At 45.2% G+C, this 24892-nt stretch overlaps 1 protein-coding gene across 7 annotated transcripts in view; it reads right to left on the bottom strand.

Annotated features, from left to right (window-relative positions):
* Positions 1–2874: 2874 nt before the first annotated feature.
* Positions 2875–24892, bottom strand: part of CDC14B (cell division cycle 14B) — a 121007-nt gene continuing 98989 nt past the window's right edge. For 2 of the 7 annotated variants that reach the window (XM_047754730.1, XM_047754735.1), the window contains exons 13-14: positions 23333–23477; positions 11210–12322 (exon numbers count right to left, since the gene is read on the bottom strand). In XM_047754730.1, coding sequence (XP_047610686.1) covers positions 23363–23477 — 115 coding nt within the window. In that variant the 3' untranslated portion in view covers positions 11210–12322; positions 23333–23362. Of the gene's footprint in view, positions 4083–11209; positions 12323–17199; positions 17317–23332; positions 23478–24892 lie in introns of those variants that run through there. The other 5 variants (XM_047754728.1, XM_047754733.1, XM_047754731.1 and 2 more) reach the window with 4 other exon arrangements.

The following is a 24892-nucleotide window of genomic DNA, read 5'->3' as shown; positions in this document are numbered from 1 at the left end:
CTTTGTGTATAAAAAGCTGGATCCTTTTGGTCAAGAGAGAAGGATGTGGGGAACGGCCTCAGTGGAAAGAGTCATTTCATATTTTGTTGAATCATCAGAGCTGAACCCTTAGCCATGTGAGGCCAGTTAAGGACTTTCCCTGTGGTTGACAGCCTGCTTTGGGGTTCTTGTTATTAATATCTGAGTACTACTATAATCATTTATTCCCTCTCCCTGGAAAAGACACAGTGAATGTGAGTACTTTAATTGAAGTCTGGTGAGAGGGAATGCCACGTTCAGCTGTGACAATCAGCTGGTGCAGCCTGAGGCTGCCAGGACTCAGCAGGCCTTGATCTGTCACATTAAGTCCTTTTGCCTCACCCTGGCTTTGGAGATTGGCACAACAGAGATCCCTTCCAAGAAAATTCCCATTAGTTTTGTGAACTTGAGAAGCCCACAGTGCTGGATTTAATGTTATGCTTGCAAACGCTGCATCCTTTGCAAAGTCACTGAGGACTCCTGGACCATGGAGTGGTCTCGGGTCTCTTTGAGGGGACAGAGGGACCGTTTCTGAGCCTGTAGAGATCCCCATTTGTTCACCAGGGCTACCTCTGGCTGATTTGGTGGGGCACGTGGGTGTCAAGGCTTTTGTCATGTTCTTGTCCACAGTCTGGCCCCACAGAATCCAGAGCAGAAGCAAAGGGCAGGGGAAAGCCATAGTGTGTTATAGGGAAAGTCAGGAGATGCAGCAGGAGGACTTGTGAATTTGAATCTCTACACAAGACAAAGCCTTCACAATGAGAGTTCCCAGCCAGTCTCCTTGAGGTGCTTGGATGTAGATGTGCTGTCATGAGGTAGGACATGTTTTTGGGTGGTGACTTAACACTAAGCAAATGAACCCCGTGAAAGGAAACTAGTAGGGGAGCTCCCGTTGTGGTGAAGCATTAACAAACCTGACTAGTATCCATGAGGACGAGGGTTCGATCCCTGACCTTGCTCAGTGGGTTAAGGATCCGGCCTTGCCGTGAGCTGTGGTGTAGGTTGCAGACGCGGCTCAGCAGCTGCAGCTCCAATTAGACCCCTAGCCTGGGAACCTCCATATGCCACGAATGTGGCCCTAAAAAGGAAAAAGGAAAAAAAAAATGTGCCTGCTTTGCTTTCACTGCCGTTGCTCTTGCCAGCACCTCCCTCAGCCCCCGTGGGGTTCATGCTCTGGAAACACCATCCAGGGCCCGGCTCTGCTCCCCTTCACATCCTCCCAATACCAGCCTAAAGGAAGCACTCAGGCAACTGGCACCACTGCCCACAACGTGCCCCAAGTGTTTGAGGCTTGGCCTGGATCTCTGTATTTAGGTAGTAAAGAGAACGGGGATGGAAAAAAAAAAAAAAAAGATAAAAAGCAGGTCTTTAAAATAAATATTTATTGTATCATACAACATGAATAAAAGTGCAAAATCTCCAGGTAACCACCATCTAAGTCAAGGAACCGATGTCCCCAGAAGCCCATCTGTGGGACTGTGTGCCATCACAGCCTCCCCTCCCTCTGAAAGGAGCCGCTACCCTGACTTTGAAGAAGCACGGCCAAGGGGGCACCCCTGACATCGTGACTCTACCCTTTACCTGGATGTCCTTAAAGTCTAAAGGACCCATCTCCACTCTTGTTGCAAAACGTGGGTAACTTGAGGGGACGAGCATTTCTTGAGTAACTGCTCAAGTGTGCTGTCTTGTAAAACTGTCTCATCACTTTACAGTCAGGGAACCGTGAAGGCTTCCTGGCTCCCTAGCAAGGATCTGGGCAGGGATGGGATGAGAAGATGAAGCAGAAAGAAGATTGTGGTCCCCAGGCTATGTCCCTTCTATACACTCCTGCCCCTTGGGACAAAGCTGCGAGGAGAGGAACACGGAAGAGCCAGAGGATACAGGTACCTCTGCGGGGATCCACAGGACCACGTGGGCTGTGCTGTGCTGAGGCAAGGTGGTGACCATGGCAACGCCACACCATGAGCCTGCTCCTTAAAACATGATAGGATTTGGGAGTTCTCACTGTGGCTCAGTGGTTAACAAACCCAACTAGTATCCATGAGGACTCAGGCTGGATCCATGGCCTCGCTCATGGATAAGGATCCAGCGTTGCCTTGAGCTGTGGTATAGCCTCCCATTGAGGCTCGGATCCCATGTTGCTGTGTCTGGTGTAGGCCAGCAGCTATAGGTCTGCTTCAACCCCCTAGCCACGGATATGGCCATACGCCACGGATGTGGCCCTAAAAAGACCAAAAAAAAAAAAAAAAAACCAGAAAACAAAAAAGATGGGATTTGAAGTGTTCTTAGAAAGCTGTATTAAGTCACCTGCACAGATGGAGATGCCAAGACTTGAGAGGCCTTGAGATAAGGTTCAAGGCTGCCGGCAGGATGCAATGGAGATGGAATAGAAGCTCGGATCTCCCAGGGGACCCACAAAGCGCTCCCCTGGCCTCCATCAGCCGGAGCTGCCTCTCCCCATCTCCCATTGCTCTGGGACAGCCTGTTCCTTGCTCATAGGTTTCCTGTGACTCAAGGCAACAGGACTTTCCCCGATCAAACCACAAAGGCAAAACTGGCCCAGTGGTGTGGGCAGAGCACCGTCTTGTTTCTTCGCAAAAACATAATCCCAGGAGTTCCTGTCGTGCCGCAGTGGAAATGAATCCGACTAGGAACCATGGGGTTGCGGGTTCGATCCCTGGCCTAGCTCAGTGGGTTAACGATCCGGCGTTGCCATGAGCTGTGGTGTAGGTCGCAGGCATGGCTCGGATCCCACGTTAATGTGGCTGTGGTGTAGGCCAGTGGCTATAGCTCCGATTAGGCCCCAAGCCTGGGAACCTCCATATGCCCAGGGTGCATCCCTAAAAGAACAAAAGGCAAAAAAAAAAAATCCCATTTCAGAAGGCTGACTCCAGAGCACAAATTCCTGTATAAGTTGAGAAAAGCCTGTCATGAGAATGGAGAAGCATCAACTTACAAGTCCCGCAGGGGGCTCTGAGAGGTCTCAAATATTTTCAGCACATCAGAAAGCCATTTTCTTGAGAAGAGCCACCCTCGCCAGAGGCACTGAGATATGATACCTGTGGTCAGAGGCCCCAGGGGGCCTCACTCGCCTTGATGAACAACCCACAGAGCTGTGTTGGTGGCTCTGGTCTGGGCTTCATCCACCCCCTCAGATACTGGCAGCATTAGAGCCACAGGGAGAAAAAGCTTTTAAGTAGCTGAATTCTCAGCCATGCAAAATGATCCCAATTGCATGTGCTGGTGGTAAGGGAAAGAGAGTGGAAGTGAGCAGAGATGCTGGAGAAAAATGTTCAGTAAGAGGCAAAGAACAGTGGGCAGAAAGGAAGCAGGAGAAATGCAAAGGCCTGGTGGCCCATTGAAGGAAGTGGCAATCCAGGGACCTGTGACCAGGGTGGAATGACATCCTTGGGGGATTTTCACCAAGATCCTGAAGGCACGGAAGGGGGTCTTGGAATGACTGGTGGATATGTTCCTTCATGGCACACCTCTAGGGGGCGCCCTTTACACTGCACCTGCGTGAACATCACCCCTACAGTTGGATGAGATCCAGTCAGAGATGCCATGGAAGGCCTGTCTAGGAAGTCTTCAAAATTCTGCTTTTGGGGGAGACAGGGGGACCAAGCTCCTGTCAGAGTCACAAGGGCCCCTAATGTAAGAAAGTTACGTTAATGTTACATAATGTAAGAAAGTCACATTTCTTACATAAAGGTAAGAAAGGACTGCTCTGGGCTTGGACTTGGAATTGCACCACCACCAGAGAGGGTGCCAGCTTGGTCCTGTCCCAAACCAGTCATCCCCCAGGTCACCTACACAAAGGACCAGCCCCGGCTTCAGGCTGAAATCTCAAACTCAAGACCCAATAGAAGAACGAGGCAAAAACTCCACTGCTGTGAGGCTGAGGCATGGGCCTGAGAAAAGAGGTTTAAATTGCACCTTGAGAAAACTTGCGATGGGGCGCGCTGTGCCGTCCAGGAGACATCACGGGGATCTAGTCCCTGCGGATGCCGAGCCAGATTAAAAGCCGGTCTAGAAAGGTTACAGCCCGGGACATCCAACCATCGCTGGAAAAAAAAGGGGGGAGATGGATAGAATTGTACTTATGACCCCATAACCTGTCTAAGGTGGCAAGGACTCATTTAATAAGCTGGCTGCAGAAAAGACCCCTCCAAGGTGCCTGCTCTGAGCTCCCTGGTTTACTGCAAGTTTAAGTGCAAGTTAACTGCAACACAAATTTGGGCCCTCTGCCCCCTGCCCACATCCTGCCAATGTTTTCTTTTTCTTTTTTTTCTTTTGAAGCCCGTACCCACAGCATATGGAAGTTCCCAGGCTAAGGGCAGAACAGGAACTGCAGTTGCCAGCCTACACCACAGCCACAGCCAAACCAGATCTGAGCCTCGTCTTTGACCTATACACAGCTCGCAGCCACGCTGGATCCTTAACCCACTGAGCAAGGCCAGGGATTGAATCCACATCCTCATGGATACCAGTCAGGGTTGCTACTGCTGAGCCACAACGGGAACTGCCCTGCCAATGTTAAGTGAACACTCAACTGCTCCTTAGGGACATGCCCATCACTGGCTTGCCTATAGTGCTCCCAAGTGTCGCCTAGCTCTGTCACAACAGGTTCCTCACTCTCAGGATGCAGAAGTTGGCTGGGCAACCTCCCTGTGGCTGCGTTGCTGTAGGGTCAGGGCCCAAAGCCTCAGGATCCCCCAGTCCCCTAAGTGAATAATCATGAGCCTTATTCCCAGGGTTGAGCCCCTGCCCCCTCCCATATAAATGAAACCTTTCCTCCAGGCCTGTCCCCTGCTGGCTGGGGCCTGGGCCAGAGCAGAGCAAGGCTGGAGAACAATATTCACTTCACAGGGTCCCAAGAGCCTCTACTGCTGTTTCCATGACACCGCCCAGTAAAGCTGTGTCTGAACCTAATTGGCAGTTCCAGCTGGGGGAGCACTGCCCCCTGAAGGGGGCTGAAAATGTGTGAGGGTGTCTGGATTACTGGCATTTAGCAGGAGGGGGGCACGGGGGTGCCAGGAATGCCAGACTGGCTGCATTTTCCAGAGCATCCTACACAAAGAAGAACTGTTCATCTGAAAAGCCATCTTGTTTTATGTAGAGAAGAAAACCCATGAGAAGAAACTGTCTTTCTCCAAGTAAAACAATGCACAAACCCTCCTACCTCCTCCACTCTTACTATTCCCACCCAAAGCCTCTCATTTATTTATTTATTTATTTATTTTTTTTTTTAAGGGCTGCACCTGCAGCATATGAAGGTTCCCAGGCTAGGGGGTCGAATCAGAGCTACAGCCACTGGCCTACACCACAGGCACAGCAACACCAGATCTGAACTGCATCTGTGACCTACAGCCCAGCTCAAGGCAGTGCCAGATCCTTAACCCACTGAGTGAGGCCAAGGATCGAACCCCCATCCTCATGAATACTAGTCAGGTTCGTTAACCGCTGAGCCAAAGCCTCTCCTCATTTAAAACTAAGAATCCTAGAAGTTTCCACTGTAGTTCAGTGGTAATGAACCCAACTGGTATCCATAAGGATGCAGGTTCAATCCCTGGCTTCACTCAGTGGGTTAAGGATCTGGCGTAGCCATGAGCTGTGGTGTAGGTCACAGACGAGGCTGGGCTCCCACGTTGCTGTGGCTGTGGTGCAGGCCAGCAGCTCCAGCTCTGATTTGACCCCTGGCCTGGGAACTTCCATATGCCCCAGGAGGGGCCCTAAAAAGAAAAAAAGAAAAAAAAAAGCTGAAAAAAAAACACAAAAAAAATCTCTAGGAATCCACGGGCCAAGGTCAGGCTCCCACTCAGCAAGAGGCCTCCTTACCTGGGCATCTCAGTGTGGATAGAGCACCCGTCATCCAGAAGCATGTCAAAGCCATGCAGACTTGCTAGCAAAGAGATGAGACACAGTTAGAGGTGAGGCAGGGAGGCCAGATTTGTTACAGGGGCAGCTGGAAAGGCGCTCCATCACACATGGGCAGGGCCGGCCTCCCCATTGAGGGAGCAGAGGGGTACCTGAAAGGGTTTCCCAGAGTGCATTTGCTCCCCCAATAAGCTGAGAAAATGGTGAGACTATATATAACATAGGGGCATACTATGCCAGCCACTTAGAAGATAAGATGCCCCAAGTCTGAATAATGAGGCAGCTAGAAGGACTACATACAGCAGAGAGTGATGGTGACTGTGACCCATGGCCTGGGGGCCAGTGTCCTGCTCTTAGACAAGCTCAGCAGTGTCACGACTGGTGCTAATGGGGGGTGTACAGGGGACCGTATATATTAGTCCTTTTGAAGAGCACTAAGGCATTATTTTAATTTTTTAAACATAATATCCATGGTGCTTAATATGTTCCAGGTGCTTATTCTAAGTAATTAGCAAATACTAAATCATTTAATCCTCATACAACCATATCAGACACTGTCATTCTGGCCCAAATTACATAGCTAATAAACGGCAGAGCAAAGGTTTACACCCCGTCTGGGTCCAGAACCATGCTCGGGCAATCCTAGCAATCATGCATTGCTTTTTCATGCAATGTAGGTCAAAAGCTTTAAAATTGTGTACATCCCGGAGTTCCTGTCGTGGCTCAGTGGTTAATGAATCCGACTAGGAACCATGAGGTTGCGGGTTCGGTCCCTGGCCTTGCTCAGTGGGTTAAGGATCTGGCACTGCCGTGAGCTGTGGTGTAGGCCAGCAGCTACGGCTCCCATTAGACCCCTAGCCTGGAAACCTCCACATGCCATGGGAGAGGCCCCAGAAAAGGCAAAAAGACCAAAAAAAAAAAAAAAAAAGTGTACATCCCTAACCTAGAATTTTTTCTTTTCTTTTTTTTTTTTGCTTTATAGGGCCGCCGCACCAGCAGGACATGGAGGTTCCCAGGCTAGGGGTTGAATGGAAGCTGTAGCCGATGGCCTACGCCACAGCCACAGCCACACCACATCCGAGCCATGTCTGCCACCTACAGCACAGCTCACGGCACCTCCCAATCTTTAACTCACTGAGCGAGGCCAGAGAATGAACCCACATCTTCATGGTTGCTAGTAAGGTTCTTAACCTGCTGAGCCACAACGGGAACTCCCCAATTAGGTCTTAAGGCAGGAAAATGTCACTGTGGATGGAGTCCTGGGCTATACACCGGGATGCGAAGGGTTCCAGCACCAGTCCTGGCCTTTGCTCAGCACTTTAATCCTGACCTTGGCAGGTAAAAGGAAGGGGCTAGTCTAGTACCTACTAGACTCCAGGGCCTGTCTTACATGTGTCTTATCCTTCCTTACCTTAGAAGTTTCCAGGAAAAGTCAAACCTTTGCATGTCCGAGCTGGTGGTGGGTGTGTGTGGAATGGCTTCATGGCAGGAGTCCCCTCCCTTGCTTACTGTCCTATTCTGGGGACAGTGTCAGGGACCAAACTGTATCTCCCCCCCCCCCAGATTCTTAAATTGAATCCCTTCTACCAATCCCTCAGAATGGGACTGTATCTGGAGACGGAGCTTTTAAAAGGTAATTCAATTCAAATGAGACCCTGAGGCTGGACCCTAATCCAATGAAACTCATATCATAAGAAAAGGAGGACAGGGAGTTCCTGTCACAGCTCAGCAGTTAACGAACCCACTAGCATCCATGAGATTGAGGGTTTGATCCCTGTTCTCGCTCAGTGGGTTATGGATCTGGCATTGCCACGAGCTGTGGTGTAGGTCACAGATGTGCTTGGATCTGGTGTTGCTGTGGCTGTGGCTGTGGTGGAGGCTGGCAGCTGCAGCTCCGATTAGACCCCTAGCCCGGGAACTTCCATATGCCACGGGTGTGGCCCTAAAAAGCAAAAAAATATAAAAATAAAAATTAAAAAAAAAAAGAAAAAGAGGACAGACAGAGAGATATCAGGGATTGAAGGGCATGGAAAAAAAACGCCAAGGAGAGAGGCTGATGATACCCTGCTCTTGGAGTTCCAGCCTCCAGAACTGTAAGAAAATACGTCCCTATTGCGTAAGTCCACTGTAGTATTTTGCTCTAGCAGTTCCAGCAAACTAACACTACAGAGGGTTCCACCTGCTTTATATTTTATCCACTGCTTACCATGATTCAAAATGGTAAGTGAATTAAAAAACTCAAAAAGGCTGTTTCGGTTAATATTTTTAATTATATGATTATAATTATACAATTTCCACTATTCAACATTTTGTATAAAACCAGATTTTCACAAGATTTTACACAAGATTTTCAAAGGTGACAATAATATGTATCAAACTACATAGATATGCAAAGTTTACAGGCCATTATAAAGCTTTATCTTAAAAATACCTCCTGGAAAATAGACATGCATTCAACCGTTCTCTCTGCTTTATAAAATATGATTAGAAATATACATTTTAATTTAAAAAAAATCAAGACAATGATTGCTCAAATACTGATTCATCAGTTACATTTTAAAACTTCTCATAATTTCTACATGAGTGCAGGTTAAAGTCTGCAAATTATTAATATAAAACTGCAGTACTAGAATCAGATGAACCTATCTGCTGACAGTTAATTCTATTGGGCAATTAAGGAGGTAATTTCCTACACAGTATAGGCGAGCTCTCCAGTTGATTAAACGTATCTGCAGCATTTCCACTGAGAGACGTGGAGAACGCGCAGACGTCCGAGAAATGGAAGAGCGGCAGCTGGCCTCAAGGACGGTTTCGGTGGGAGAAAACTATTAAAGAAGGAAAAGGTCTTCGAAGTTGTTTTCGATGAGCATGGCTTTCCAAAATGCAATAACCACCTTTCTGAAATGTCTGAAGAGAAGCCGCTGTGCTACTTGGGGAGCCAAGATCAACGGAGCGCCATCCTGCCTGTGAGGCAAAGGCTCCCGGAGCGCTTGGCACAAGGCTGCCCAGAATGCCCAAGGGTCAAACTCCAAGGTCCAACTCATCAGCCTGTGAGAACACCTGGGAACTCCTTCAAACTTGTCTGGGCCCAAGAGGTAGAAATCACCCGCCCCCCGTGAGATGGGGAGATGGGCGGGGGGAGGATGTGGGTGGCGACAGGTGAGAGGGTGACGTTTAGAAGAAAAAATTCTGGAGACTAGAGGAGCAGCGTGCCGCTTGGGGGCAGCTACATTTCGACAAGTAAGGCTACTCGTTTTAGTGAGGCACTGCTCAGGAGCCACACCCCTGTTCACTGCGGGTTAAGAGAGATTTCTAAATCTTCTTTAGCATTACAAAACGGAGGTCTGTCTGTACATCTAAGGACCCAGTTTAGCAGACACTCTTCCTCTGGACGGTCCCTGACTCTTGCGGAGCTGAGTCCCCAGCAAGCGTCAAGGGCGCCTAAAAATATTCATTTCTAATTTTAATTCCAATGGAAACTGTCTTGGTGTACTTGCAAAGCTATTTAAGGCTCTTAAAGAAATCTTTTCATCTGACCTGCCCTGTTTTCCTATCCTACAGCAACAAGATCTTGTATAACAAATGAGAAACTGGGCGTTTCCACTGTAGTGCAGCGGAAACAAATCAGACTAGGAACTCTGATGCTGCAGGTTCGATCCCTAGCCTCGCTCAGTGGATTAAGGATCCGGCGTGGCCATGAGCTGTGGTGCAGGTCACAGACATGGCCTGTGGCTGTGGCGCAGGCCAGCAGCTACAGCTCCAACTGGACCCCTAGCCTGGGAACCTCCATGTGCCATGGGCGTGGCTCTAAAACGACAAAAGACCAAAGGAAAAAAAAAATTAGAAATGGGAATCTGAGAAGATTCTTGGGTGTGTTTAAGTTTCAGCAGGGAGGGGGGTTGGGGAGGCGGGGTGGAGTGTCTACTCTTATTCACGGCAGGAAGAACTCTCCGTCAATCAGACCCAGAGACTTCCTAGACTCTGGATGTGTCCCCAGTAAGCTGAACACTGGGCTATACAATCCATCTGAAATAACAATCCCAAGTTGTGTGTGCCAATGAAGGCTTCTTCCACAAATCACAGAGTTTGCTAGAACTGACTTCAGGGACAAATGCAAGGATTTTTCGAAAGAGCCACCGTGAGAGCAATTCTAGCTGGAAACTTGAGCAGCCCCGGGAAAAGGCAATTTGCCAAACACCAAGTGCACTGAAGCCCAAATTGCTCACTCTTGGCCAAGACACCACATGGCTTATTTATGGTGAGAGAGACAGCACGGACTTGTTCTTAACCAGCAAGGATGGTTTTCACCCCTCGCTGGATCATTTTGCTAAGAGATGATGGCCTTGAATTTCAAAGTATAAAGGGAAGAGGAGTTGCCCTGAGAATTCAATGTTTTGTGCCTGGACATAACTTGACTGTTTAGTATTATCTCCCAGAACAACAGCAGATGGAATGCTTCCCTTCACACTCAACCCTCAGGTACAAAGACCCTAGGAACTTCCAGGGATAGAAAACCACTGTTTTTCTGAGAACTAATCCCCACTGTTTAAAAGCTGGCCTGGCCCTACTCCATACTCTTGTTGGGCCAAAACCATGGCATCTTCCAGCTCCCCTCCAAACCAGGCAATCTTGTAATTTTCTCCAAGATAGTAAAAAGTAAAGTCGAACCACCGTCTCCTAATTGCTTGTTGCATTAACAGACTTTCATCTGTTTATTCCAACCGCTCCTTCCTCTTCACAACGGTATTAAAAAGGCAGCTTTTAAAAAATGGAATTGCCTACTGCCCGGATTCATTCCTCTATAATGTGAAGGCATTCTGCCTTTTATTGTATTTTAGTCTTTCTAGGGCCACACCCGTGGCATACGGAAGTTTCCAGGCTAAGGGTTGAATCGGAGCCATAGCTGCAGGTCTATACCACAGCCACAGCAACATGGGATCCGGGCCACGCCTGTGCAGGCCTACACCACAGCTCACTGCAACTCCGGATCCTTAACCCACTGAGCAAGGCCAGGGACCGAACCCGCATCCTCATGGATGCTAGTCGGGTTCTGTTAACCACTGAGCCACGACAGGAACTCCCATTCTGCCATCCTCCAAACCGGGATAGGCAAACTCTCTAACAATTACCTAACCATTCGCTTCTTATGGGAGTAACCAAGGTGACTGCAAATATTCTTTTATTTGGGGCCCCATTTTTTTTTTTTCCAGCAGCAAATAAATTCTCTTTGTGATGACTGCTTCGCATTACAGGCTCTGCTGTGTTGCTGTGGGGGTGAGGGGAGAAGGCACTCTGCAAAGAATTATTAATTGTATTCCCTAACCCAAGGCAACAGTGAGTTTAATTACAAACAACTGAAATCCAGATGCAAATAACTGTCACTGAAATCAAAGGGCATGTGAAGGGCCTCGGTCACACCACAAAAAAAAAAAATCCACAGTGCTACAGAGGAGAGGGACCCTAACAAAGTCACTGGTTTTAAAAAGTCACCATTATTTGGGATCACTGTTTCCAGGAGGAAGGCCAACAGCGTGGGGTTGTTTCCCTGCATGGAAGCAAATGTGATTTTAATTTGTATGACTGGACAACCAAAGAGTGGGCAGCCTTGGCATTCTTCGGTCTCGAAATGACATCAAAAGGAACGACAGAACAACAATCTTCCAACTCGGAAGCCAGTTTCTCCTCCTGAGTCTTCTAAAGCTACTGTGAACATTCGCTTGCCAAAGTTTTAGGTTACCAAAATACTACTTTGTATCAGGCAACATGCAACAGTCTCTAAATGTGGTGTTCACAGATTCTCGTTAATAAAGCACTCTTTGGTGGAAGACAAGCAGCTTGGGTACTTAGAGTTAACCGTAACAGTTATTACAAATATGGACGGGAAGGGGACGAAACCAAATAGTACCAAATTACAGAGTGTACCGTTTCGGTAATGCTTGCTGTAGCTGTATAAATTTGGACACAGGATGAAGAGCAAATAAATAAGTAAAAAAACCTCCATCAGATCTTCAGTTCTTCTGAAGGCCAGCAGCTAAAATGATTGCCATCACAAGGACACACATGCACCACAGAGACTAGTCAGCTCTCCTGATAACAGAGGGCTTGGATATTTACACCTGAGACGCACAGACAACAGCCTTTCTGGTGTGAAACTCCAGACGTTTCTACAAAAAGAAGAGGTGGGCCCTCCTCCAGTCATTCGCTTGTACCCAAACTCATGCAGTTATGCGAATTCCAGTGGACATTTGCTTCATGGAATAATCGTCTTAGGTGGAAAGCAGCTAAGGCTTTTGAAATTTTGTTTGGTTTTCCAAATAAATTGTGCTTAAGTCCTGTTGTAGTTTTCTGGTTCCTAGAGTCTTCTTTCAGTTCTGGTCACAGGTTTTTTACTTAACGCAAGACTGTTTTAGTCCTTGAAATGGATGGACTACAGGGGAAAAAAAAAAGGATTTTACCATGAAGGCTTTCAAGGGTCCCCGCATGTAGTTACCAAAGACAAGGAAGGCAACATAATCAAAATATTGACATGCTAAAAAGTAGACACTTTGGATAATTCTTTCAGGACAGATACTTTGGAAAAGACAGTACAATATCAACCATAAAGGAAAGACAAACAGGAGAGAAAAGGCAGAGCAGAAAAAGGTTCGGTTCTGCAAAAAGCAATTAAAAAACAATAAAAAAAAAAACAATTTAAAAAACAAAAAAAAAAGGAGGGCAAAAGCAGCCGAGCAATGAGAGTACCATAATGCCATTAAGGGCATTTGTTGCAAAGCATTCCTTTTCTTTCTTTCCCTCTGAGGAACCAGGCTGTGGGAAAAGTGGAAAGAACGAAAAGATAAAGAAGGGTTACTTGATTATTTCCAAAGCCAGAAGTCGGTCACAGAAAAAGCTCAGGCACCGCAAGCAGTTTCCAGTTTAGCGGAGGGCAGCAGGCAGCTGGCTTGCTCCCAACTTGCTCTGCGAGGCTGCAGAGGTGCAAGGGGACAGCTGCCGCCCCTTCTCTGTTTGTGAATGATTGACCTACGATGACCTTCATCCTCTCTCCCTTCCTTCCCTCCCCAGTTTGCCCCTTTCACGTTCAACTAAACAGTGACTTTCAGGGAACCGCTAAATCCAAGGAAAAAGAGTCAAGAGGCGCCAATTCCCATCTGGAGGCGACCCTCAACCCGAACAAAGCTGCTGCTCTATCAGAACAGCTCATCTGGATCAATCATTTAGCTTTCGGAAACCCCAGGAGAGTACAGGATATAAAGGTCCAGGTCGGTGGATGGAGCCAAGTGGGAAAATAGCTGAAATTTCAAATGGAGATTAATATTTTAAAAGATCAGAGACAACCAGCATAAAAGAATATTCGGATACCACATGCTGGGGGTTCTACAGTGATGCCATTTACAAAGGTATCGGCAATAACAAAGAAATTAAAGCCTGGCAGTGACGGAAGAAGACACTGGGATCTAGACTCTGAGAAGCAGTGACAGGTGTGATGATGACAAATGAGAACGACTTAAAAAGCCAAAGACCTAAACGTAGCTCCTCCCACCTGAAGGGCTTGTGAAGAGACTCATGGTTTCAGATGATGAGAAATAGCCTGAGCGTTTGTCTTCCTCCAAAATATGAAAAATTACGTACAAAACAGCCCAAACCAAGGAACACTGGTTTGGCTTGGTGGAGCAGAAAGGGATGGTTCCTAATGATGCAACTTAGAATAAAAAATGACTTTTCTTAGAAAACAAATGACGTTTGTTTTCTACTTTTTTCTTTTTTTGAACGAAAGAAAGAGAAGACTGCCCCAAAGAAACAGCATAAGCTCACAGAAACATGCACTCCATGCGTGAGCCGTGTAAAGACATGAACCGAACTGAATGATAACTAATGAGATGGCTACACAGGCTCTCAATCGGTGGCTCGATGATGAAATATTTGAGATGCATTCCAAGAGAGTTCTTCAGAGAGTTGATGTGAGAACACCGCGTCACAGGGCCATTCTACCTGGCGAAGTTCTTCAATGGATTTATCAATTGTCCAATGAGAAACATGAAAATGGGTTTATAATTCTAACAGAAGTGGGCTATACAGACATCCATTAAACCACATCTTTGGACTTAAAAAGGGGATGAAGCAGGTGCCACACGGACTCCTCGAAGCACCCCATCTGCCACCAGACACGCCAGTGTTTTGGTGCCTGAACTGCCACGGCTGTGCCAGAGCAGAGCTTGTCCCCCCGGGATTTAAAAGTTTAGACGTGGCTTACGTTCAATGGTGACATGGGGAAAACATCACCTGCCATGAGACAAACATGATGGCCTTTCTTCCCAATAACAAAAACTTAGGACAATGCTCATGTTTTCTCAGCCTCCAAATAACTGCTCTTTTACCGGGTTTGTGGGAAAGGTCTTCAAAGATGGAGAGCCTCGCTCAGTAAACTGTCAAAAATCAAAAAAGCCAAATCAACGCAAAGTGAGTTTCGGTGAGGTCTTCATCCTGGAAGCCTTTAAGAATAGAACAGAACATGGAAAGCAAAGGTCAAATTCTACAGCACGACAGAGGCGGGTGATGGTGATGCATGAGCCACATCAACCTGCAAGAAAGGAGGCCTCGCCAATGGGGTAACAGCAGACTGGCGATCCGGCTTTGGGCGCAGGGGCCTTCAGTGCTGAGTTAGTCTCTGATGCAGCCTTGAAAGTGTTTAGCAACCTACATGGAAAGGGTGTACTAGCGTGCGTGCGTGCGCGCATGTGTGTGTGTGTGCGCGCGCACGCTGCAGTTCAAAGAAAAGTTTTCTATTCAATTTGTTTTCTTTTCTTTTTTACGGCCACACCTGCAGCGTATGGAAGTTCCCTGGCTAGGGGTCAAACTGGAGGCACAGCTCGCCACCGCCAAACCGGATCCTTAACCCACTGAGCGAGGCCAGGGATCGAACCCGCAACCTCATGGTTCCTAGTCGGATTCATTAACCACTGAGCCAGGACGGGAACACCCATTTCAGAATTTAAAAGAAGTCATTTTGGGTTTCAGCACTAGCCCAAATGCCTGGAAACTGCCTTGGGGCCATTTCCATATTCAATCAAGCTATTCAATCTCAGGTATACTTCAAAGCCCTCAAAGCAATGAGTCGGGGACCTCAGGCAGCTGCTCGCCACAGTCAGGAACCCCCTCTGTGGAGAAGCACAAGTTTAGATCACTCGACAAGGAGAAGTGTTGCACGGCCATAGCCTCAGAGGAACACAGTGTGACCTGGCACGCGCATCCCGCCTCCAGGCCGCTATGCGTCTGAAATCTGAAGAGCACCGTCCAGGAAAACAGAAAACAGAATTAAATGTGCAAACCACACTCGGCTGTGATGGAAAGCTGAAAAGAATATGTCCATTCAAAACATGTCTAACTATCGCCAACAGCAGACCTTTTGTTCGAATTTTTAGTAATTTAATTTACCTAACAGTGTCAACGTCAAAAGAATTCCATTTCCCCTCACTGATTGTAGAAAAGGCAGAAAAAAGAAAAAAAAATCTCCAACTGTCCTACCAGCTGCAAGAACTATTAGTGTTATGGCACATTTTTCCTTTATCTTATTTCTATACATATATAGAAATGTCTACATCTTTAAGTTTTTAGGCTCATAAATATTTACAGACCTATATACATTTCTATAAAGTATATTTTACATTTACAAAATTAGAGCAATACTTCATGATTTTTATGTGTAGCCCGTTTCACTTATTGCTCCATGAGCAGTTAATCCAGATCATTAACTTTTCTTTGAAAACATGAGTCTCAATTCCTTTGGCGGAATTCATCAATCATTCCCTATTTCTCACTGTTATAAGTAACACTCTGATATTATGTTGTTATATACCTAAATCTCTTGACTTTTCATCAGAATTTCTCTAATATTCTTCTCAAGTGGAATCAGAGAGTAAAGAGTATGAATATTTGATACTTTTCTAATGAAAAATTTTATTTTATTTTTTTAATGGAAAATTTTAAACCCTAAAATCACAAGTTGGTGCCCAATCCTCAAGCACTTACATGAGGCACTATCGCATGTTCATGTAAGTAAAAGCATGTAAGTGAAGCTGTACAAAAGAATTAGCAAAGACGAAGGGTGACAAAACTGAACAAATCCTTAAAAATGCAAAACACACAGAGCTCCTGAGTTTGCCAGCCAGCCCCTCAGGACAGGGGCTGCAGTAGGGCTGCATCAGAGACTAACTCAGCACTGAAGACCCCTGCGCCCAAAGCCTCAAAGATCTGAGGGAAGTGAGGAGTGTCTGTGGCACGATGGGATCGGCAGCAAATTGGAAGTGCTGAGAGGCAGGTTCGATTCCCAGCCCAGCACAGTGGGTTAAGGATCCTGTGTTGCTGCACGTGGTATAGGCTGCAACTGCGGCTCCAATCTGATCCCTGGCTTAGAACTCTATATGCCACAGGGCAGCCAAAAAGAAAAAAGAAAAAACAAACAAACAAAAAGATCTGAGGGACATGATGTGAAAAGAAGAAGCAAAGAAAACTGAAGAGCATTTTAAAGTCTGGTTCAGATAACCTTCAGGCTGCTTGTGGTCTCTATACGCTGTGCTGTGGGCACAGTGCCCTGTGCTCAGGACCGTACAGAGTGACACACAAACACAACAGAGGGGGCTGCCTTCCCCTAAGATGATAGCAAGCAGGCTCCCTGCTCTCCCCTCAATAGGGATCTGGTTTTTAGAATGCATTAAAAATGAAATGTCTCAGGTTCATGATAAACATCCCAAAACACAGGTGAGGAGTGGATATGGTCACAGAACATGACCAGTTCCTTATGAAAGCCTGTTGTTATTGAAAGAACTGAAAAGATGACAGGTCGGAAAGTGCAGATGGTGGCAGTGGCCAAGAGGACAACCATGAGGTTTAAGAAGAATCCCAAGCTCACTAGAGGAATCATTTTTCCACCATCACATTGATTTGCAGCCAATTCTCCAATAATTAGGCTGATATACAGACAGAAACATTTCCTCCGAGTCCTGACAGAGAGCTTTGGGAAATGCTTAATTTTAAGAGCTTGCAAGTAACAACATTCTCAACTTTCCAGTATGATGACCCAGAGACCACATTTCCAACGTGGAGAATCGCCTCTGAAAACCAAACCAAACCAAACCCTACATTACAATGGCTCAGACTTTTATAGATGATGATGATGAAATCCGACACTTTTGATTAATTTCCCACCACAGGGACGCTCTTTTCTCTTGTCTTCATCTCTAATTCCAGGCGATCAAACCGGAAAACCAACACTCAGAACTTTTCAGAAAAGCAGGATTCTTTTCTCACCTTTTAAAACTGCTTTTTCTTGAAGCAGATCTGGTGGTTCTTTTAGTAATGCCTGCACTGCCAGAAATGTTAGGTTCAGATGTTTTACAGCTCTGAACACTGGACTGAAGAATTACTCTGAAAATAGTTGGAAAAAAAGAACATTATATTCACTGAAACAATTTGCAAATACTTAAGAGAGGAAGGCATTTGTGCACCTTTTGTGCAAATTGCTTTCTTAAGAACTGATAGGATTTTTCCGTAGACACAATTGCCATAAAAATCCAAAACACATTTTTACATCAAGGTCTTTTGAAATAATGCATCTCATTTCCCTATGAAAGTTTATAAAAAGATAACCAGAAAACTTTGCTTTGAAAAACGAAGGACCTAGCCTGTTAAGCAATTCCCACACCAAGGAAATCAATCAGTAAATAAATCTTTATGCCATAACCCAAAGTATAAGGAGATTCTCAGAATTCTAGTCATGAAAAGAAGGACATTTAAAAACCTCAAATATAAACACCTACACAGTGTTCACTCTTCAGAACTGAGAGTACAAGCAACAAACCTCAAAATCAATAGCAATTTTTATAGCATTTCAAATTTCAAAAGTACATTCAAGCAAGAGCTTTTGGTCAGGATTACATCTATTTACTAAATCACCAAGTCGCATTAACATAAGAGTGAAACTGTTTAAATTTTGTGAACTTGATTTAATTAAATTCTGGGCATCTCAAGGAACCATGTCTGTAGGAACAGACTGCTCAGGAGGCAAATTCAGGAATCCGAAAGAACACCCTCAGATAAAATCCACACGGAATACCTTGGTTATAAGCAGAGGATGTTTTAAAATTCCTCATTGAATTGTCACAGGGAAAAAGAGCAAAAAACATCAAAAAAAATGTACAAGTCATTCTTTTTCTCAAGCGATCATGAACTGAAACTCTGAACTGCATAGGTGCACACTCCCTTTTTTCTGTGAGAAAAAAAAACACTTTAAAAAGCTTTCTCCTCTTATATCCAAACAGAAAGGTGAGAGAGCCACCAAGAATTTATGAGAACCCAGCTCATGACGGAAAGGAAACCTATACAACGAACTAGTCGTCAGTCCTACCCGCTATTGCCTGGGTTACCACCATGGTGGTTAATAACCAAAGCCAGGTCATTCAAATGTAGTCAAGATTAGGCAATTCTTAGAATCTTAGTAGTACCAAACTCACAGGATATTCAACATTTAGTAACATGCGAACTTCGCATCACTAGGAACACGATGGGTTGAACTGCCCCAGAGCCAAAGTCTGGAGGTCATCGGATTTCAAGCTGTTTGGGGAAGAGACAGAGTAGAGCCGAGGGAGGCTGTTTGTCTTTATCCAAGAACTATTTCTGAAAACCTTATGAATCTGGCCTTCGATCTCATTGAGGGACACTGATCCTGGGTGAGTCAGCCAATGCCTGATTCAAGATTTCTGATCAAGGTTTATTATCCCAAATGTTGGCTGTTCTAACAAAACAGCCAGTGTATATGTGGACACAGTTTATGATCAAAAAGGGCACCCACTGCCTTGGCATATGTATTCTATCCTTGAAAACGAGGGGTTTTGTTTTTTGTTATTTTTTAAGGGTCAAACCTGTGGCATATGGAAGTTCCCAGGCTAGGGGGCGAATCAGAGCTGCAGCTGCCAGCCTACGCCAGAGCCACAGCAACACCAGATCTGAGCCACATCTTCAACCTACATCTCAGCTCATGGCAACACCGGATCCTTAACACAATGAGCAGGGGCCAGGGATTGAACCCGCATCCTCATGGATACTACCTGGATTCGTTTCTGCTGTGCCACAACAGGACCTCCCGAAAAAAGGATTTTTAAATTCTTTTTGAGTTTATAAAGTGAGGAGGAAATAGTTAGCTGTCTCTGCTAAGGATTTGAATTTTCACAAAGAAAAACAAAACAACAGTGGAAACAAATGGCAATGCTTCCACTGCTGTCCTAAAGCCTCTCAGCCACTTGGCAAGGCTCCATGGTTTTTATCTCCAATTTTTACAAACAGAGAAAAAAAAATCTGTTCAGAAATATCCCATCTACTTTTCAAATAATTTGAGGCTGTTTATGACCAAAAGTATAGATAACTACCACACTGTAATATCATTAATATGAGGGGAAAAAAACAAGAGCCAATCTCCTGCTTAAGAAATTTACCTCCTGATTTCTTAATTATTATGTTTTTGGGCTTTTTTTTTTTTTTTGTCCTTTGCCTTTTCAGGGCCGCACCCACAGGATATGGAGATTCCCTGGCTAGGAGGGGTCTAGTCGAAGCTACAGCTGCCAATCTACACCAGAGCCACAGCCGCATCTGTGACCTACACCACAGCTCAGGGCAACACCAGATCCTTAACCTACTGAGGAGGCCAGGGATCGAACCCGCAACCTCATGGTTTCTAGTAGGATTTGTTCCCACTTCGCCACGATGGAAACTCCTCTTGATTATTATGTTTAAATGAACTATTATACTATTCAAAACAAGAAATCCCTGCTAAATCCTATTTTAGGCTGATAGGAAACTTTTTTTTTTTTTTAAGGGCCACGCTCAAGGCATATGGACCCAGGCTAGGGGTCGAATAGAAGATACAGCTACCAGCCTATGCCACAGCCACAGCGAGCACATCTGCGACCTACACCACAGCTCACAGCAACGCCGGATCCTTAACCCACTGAGTGGGGCCAGGGATGGAACCCACATCCTCATGGATACCAGTAGGGTTCATTACCACTGAGCCATAAGGGGAACTCCCAGAAACATCTTTTAAAAAAATATTTCTCCGTAAAATTAGTGTCAACAATTATGTAAAGTAATATATTATTAATACATAATAATTTATGTGGAATCTTAAAATGAAGAGCATGACAGAAATTTGGCATGCATTAATCGTATCAGTAAAGATTCAGTTACTTGCATTAACAACGAGCAGTTATTACATCTGTAGGTTATACACCAATAAAGTGGGACAAAAACTCAGCAACCACACTTAGATTATTACCCGAGATATCCTACAAGTAACAAAACGAGGCCGGTTAAGTGGCAAACAGGGGTGAAGCATTCACCCTGCCCCAGGGTGTGTGGAACTCACCGCCTCCAGCTCTGCACACCAGGCCAGTCCTACAGCCTTGCAGGTAATAGTCAGCATATGTCATTTCTCCTTTCTATCTTTTCCTGACAGAACACTCAGGCCCACTGTTGATCTCTTGTTCATTCTGCAGGTTCCTTTCTTCTCTATAGTATCTTTTGAGGTCCAGGATTTTCAGATTTGGGACACAAAGATACCTGCACCTTGGGGCGGCCAAGCAAAAAATTGAAAGGCCAGGTCTCTCACCTATCAAGTCATAAAAATGCTTTGAACGTAAATGTTCAAGTCCAAGAAGAAGATCAACCGGGGCAACTATGCACTATTTACACGGGTGGTCCACCATGGCTACGAAACGAGCCTTCAAAATAACAGGCCTGGAGTTCCCATTGTGGCGCAGCGGAAACGAATCTGACTAGTATCTATGAGGACACAGGTTCGAGGCCTGGACTCCCTCCATGGGTTAAGGATCCGGCATTGCCGTGAGCTGTGGTATAGTCGAAGATGCTGCTCGGATCTGGTGTTGCTGTGGCTGTGGTGTAAACTGACGGCTAGAGCTCCAATTAGACCCCTAGCCTGAGAACCTCCATATGCTACAGGTGCAGCCCTAAAAAGACCAAAAAAAAAAAAAAAAAAAAGTCACCAACAACAATGGGCCTGAGGCTTGCAACCTGCAGAGGTGCCTTTTCCACCAAGAGTCGGACGCAGCATGCTATAAGTACTGTGAAACAGGCGAGCTCTCCAGGCGTGCCAGGCAACTGCCTCTCATCAGCCAGCAGAGGTAAATGTCAACAGTGGGGCCGATAAGCAGCCGCCTCAAAGGGTAATTGCAAGGATGGTTACCTGTTTACATCACTGTTACTGCTGAAAGCTTTTGTTTCTGTAAAGTTACTGGCGAAAGCTTTTGTTTCTGTAAACTCCAAATTAATTAGGCAGGCTAAACTGAATACACTGCTTTGGGTCTAGAAATACAATGGCAAATGTCAATAATAATAACAAAGAGGTTACACCTTACATAGAATATTAAAAAGAGAAGGGCCTGATAGAGACCTTTTTTTTTCTTTTTATTTTATTTTCCCATAGTACAGCAAGGGGATCAAGTTATCCTTACATGTATACATGACATTTCCCCCCCACACCCTTTGTTCTGTTGCAACATGAGTATCTAGACATAGTTCTCAATGCTACTCAGCAGGATCTCCTTGTAAATCTGTTCTAAGTTGTGTAGAGACCATTTTTAAACTTACCCTGCCAAAAATAACACAATCATGAAGTGCCTAAATATTATGAGCACTGACTCCACCTGTTCAAAATATCTTTGCCCCTTGGAACAGTTTGAGAAGAATAGATCTATGCAGGGAGTGATGGTCCTGAGTCAGTACGTGAAATCTAAGCTCCTTAAGACAAGTAAAGGAACAAAACGCCCAAAAGGATAATCTGTATTGGAAATACAACATATGTGTCTGTGTAATGATAAGCTTGCATTAATATGATTTTGTTTTTTTGTTTTTTTGTTTTTTTTTTAGAGCCGCGCCTGTATGGAAGTTCCCAGGCTAGGGGTCTAATCAGAGCTGTAGGTGCCGGCCTACCCCACAGCCACAGCAAGGCCAGATCTGAGCCGCATCTATGACTTACATGACAGTTCACGGCAACGCCAGATCCTTAACCTACTGTGCAAGGCCAGGGATGGAACCTGCATCCTCATGGATACGAGTCAGGTTCGTTACCACTTAGCCACAACGGGAACTCCTTAATAAGATATTTTTCAAATGTCATGAATTGGAACATGTTAAGCTGCTTTTCCTTCATTTTGAGAAGAATGGCATCTGCTAGATTTTTAAACCTTTTCTAGCCAACAGAAGGCATCTCATGAAACCACAAAGTACTAGAGTTGGTTGCAATGGAATCTTACTTTGGATGAGATCCTAGAAGGCGCTTTTGTATTTCTTGATAACTTCCAAGTGGGAACAAGACAAGAAATTCTCAAAATATGAGCTAAAGAAAAAGTTTCAGAGAAAAAAAGAACTCAGCCTGGACCTAAGAGGGTGGTCGTGAACCACAACCACGGCCTCACAGGGTACCCTCTGTATTCCTGGTCTTAACCATATGATGCCCACGTGCGCTTCTTGCCACATCCTTCCGCAGAAAAAGAACCCCTCTGCTGTTAAGGTACTCACTGAAGGATGGAAAACATCTAGAGAATACACATTCTGCCTCTATTAACCTAATAAAGGCATTCTCGTTATTTCTGGGCAAGGAGGAAGGCAGAATAGCGTAAAGAGTGCGGTGACTGCTGCGTAAAAACACAAACAGAAACAAGGGACTCCAGTCTTCTCCACTTTCCTATTTTCATTCAATGCCAAGTGTTGAAAACTGTACTTAACTATATTCCCTAAAGGGAAGGAAGTGAAGTGAGGCAGCAGAAAAAATGTGCACACTCCAGACAGAAGATCTAACAAGGAAGCAGGTGCCTGCTGAGAGAGCGCTGTGGACAACGGCAGAAGCAGAGGTAAAACAGGATCCCATGCTCACTAGACCTCAAATCTTTACTAATCACAGCAAAATCAGTGGGAAAATTCTCTTCGCTAGATTGGAAAGGATATATTAAAGATATTTACTCTAGAAAGAAAGAGGAAAGTTATTTCAATGAGACAACGGATTGAAAGAAAACCACCCCAATTATCCCAAACTAACTACATTTTTTTGATAGGGAAAAGAATTCACTTCACTGACATAAATGGATATTTCAAAAAAAAAAACCAAAAAACAAAAAAAAAACCCAAAACGGTTACAAGTAAGCATATCTTAAAAACAAGATGTATTATTTTTAATATTCCTTGTATGACAGGAACAGCGAAGCCTTCCCTCCCCGCCACCATTGCATCCAGTGAAAAGATTCAGAATGAGAACCTTTGGAAAAAGGCAAACCAACAAAGCTGGAAGAGCTGACAGGGAGGAAAACATGCATCAGGAGAAACACACTGGACACCAGAGGTGGGCGCTTGTAGAGAAATGGAACGGGGCACTTACACAGCAGCTACCTGTCAAAGGATCCTGATGCTACTGTGTTCTTAAACCATCGAGACAGAACAGCAGGATGGGGAGAATGTAGTCACACACAATCCACCAGATGACAACACTACACAGGGCAGAGGTCAGCACAGCTAGGGAACATCTGGAAAGGGGTGAAGGGGAAAGAACAGATGTTCAAACTGGGAAGCCAAAATACATACAATAATCAAAACGAAGGCGTGTGTGGATTTTAGATCCCCTGTGATACAAAGGGGCGCAGGAACCATTTTCTGTTGGCGGGGGAGAAAAAAGGCTGTCTTCCGTCTTAAACAGGTTTGCTATTTGGTAATAAAAGATCAGACCCGATCTCTAGGTGGATAACCACCCCATGTTTATTGCATTGCGGGATACAGAAATCCGAGTCCTAGCTCTGTGACTGAAATTCTTCAAAATGCACAAGACAGGCACACAGGAAACCAAACCACAGAAGAAAAGGAGGCAAAACCAACCAGACGAACAAACAAACAAGCCCTGGACTGGTAACAAGTAAGTTCATAGGGGGCACAATTACAAATGAACACAGCAGCCCATTTGTTTGCATTACAGATTTTCATTTGTTCCTTTAGTAAAGCTCATGGCGTAAGAATTCTTTTCCGGAGTTCCCGTTGTGGCGCAGTGGTTAACGAATCTGACTAGGAACCATGAGGTTGCGGGTTCGATCCCTGGCCTTGCTCAGTGGGTTAAGGATCCGGCGTTGCCGTGAGCTGTGGTGTAGGCTGCAGACTCAGCTCGGATCCCGCGTTGCTGTGGCTCTGGCATAGACTGGTGGCTACAGCTCCGATTAGACCCCTAGCCTGGGAACCTCCATATGCTGCGGAAGCGGCCCAAGAAATGGCAAAAAGACAAATAAAATAAAATAAAATAAATATGATCTCATAAAAAAAAAAAAGAATTCTTTTCCAATGATGCAACATACCCACCTACATTGTACTGTTAGGGGATTTTAAGGGATTTTCAATGCGAATTACATCTCTATTTTTATCCATTCCCATGTAAGCGGCACTTCCACGCTTCGTGTATCATTTCCTTCACCCCTAACAATCCTAGCAGAAATCGTCAGTAGAAAGATGAACAAAGTTCATCCATGAAGGCAGCATGGATGAGGTTATAAAATCTACCAAATCTATTTCAGGACCGACCATAATAAACCTGTCATCACGTCCTGAAGATCACTTCCAGATCTTGGTGTTACATGATGCCCCGTCTTCACGGTAGTCAGGATCAGACACGCTCTCTGACAAAACTCCTATTTGACAATCTGTAATAACGTTTTAACGCTCCCCCAAATATCGACTGTTTATGAAACAGAAACCAATGACTGGATTATTTTACGTACTATAACTTCCTCTTATGGATCACTAGTACTCATATATTTTTCACTACCTTTCCCTCTTACGAGTATTTTCATTTGGCTAGGTACCAACAGGAAAGCAAAATAATAACTTGTTCACAGTGACCGATGGGTCAAAATTGGGAGGCAGGAACTGAATTTCAATTTCCCAAGCCAAGCTGCTGCTG

The sequence above is a fragment of the Phacochoerus africanus genome, chromosome 12, assembly GCF_016906955.1.
Source record: "Phacochoerus africanus isolate WHEZ1 chromosome 12, ROS_Pafr_v1, whole genome shotgun sequence".
Lineage (NCBI taxonomy): Eukaryota > Metazoa > Chordata > Mammalia > Artiodactyla > Suidae > Phacochoerus > Phacochoerus africanus.
Note: the sequence above shows the minus strand (reverse complement) of the source record. Positions and strands in the feature narration are given on the sequence as shown.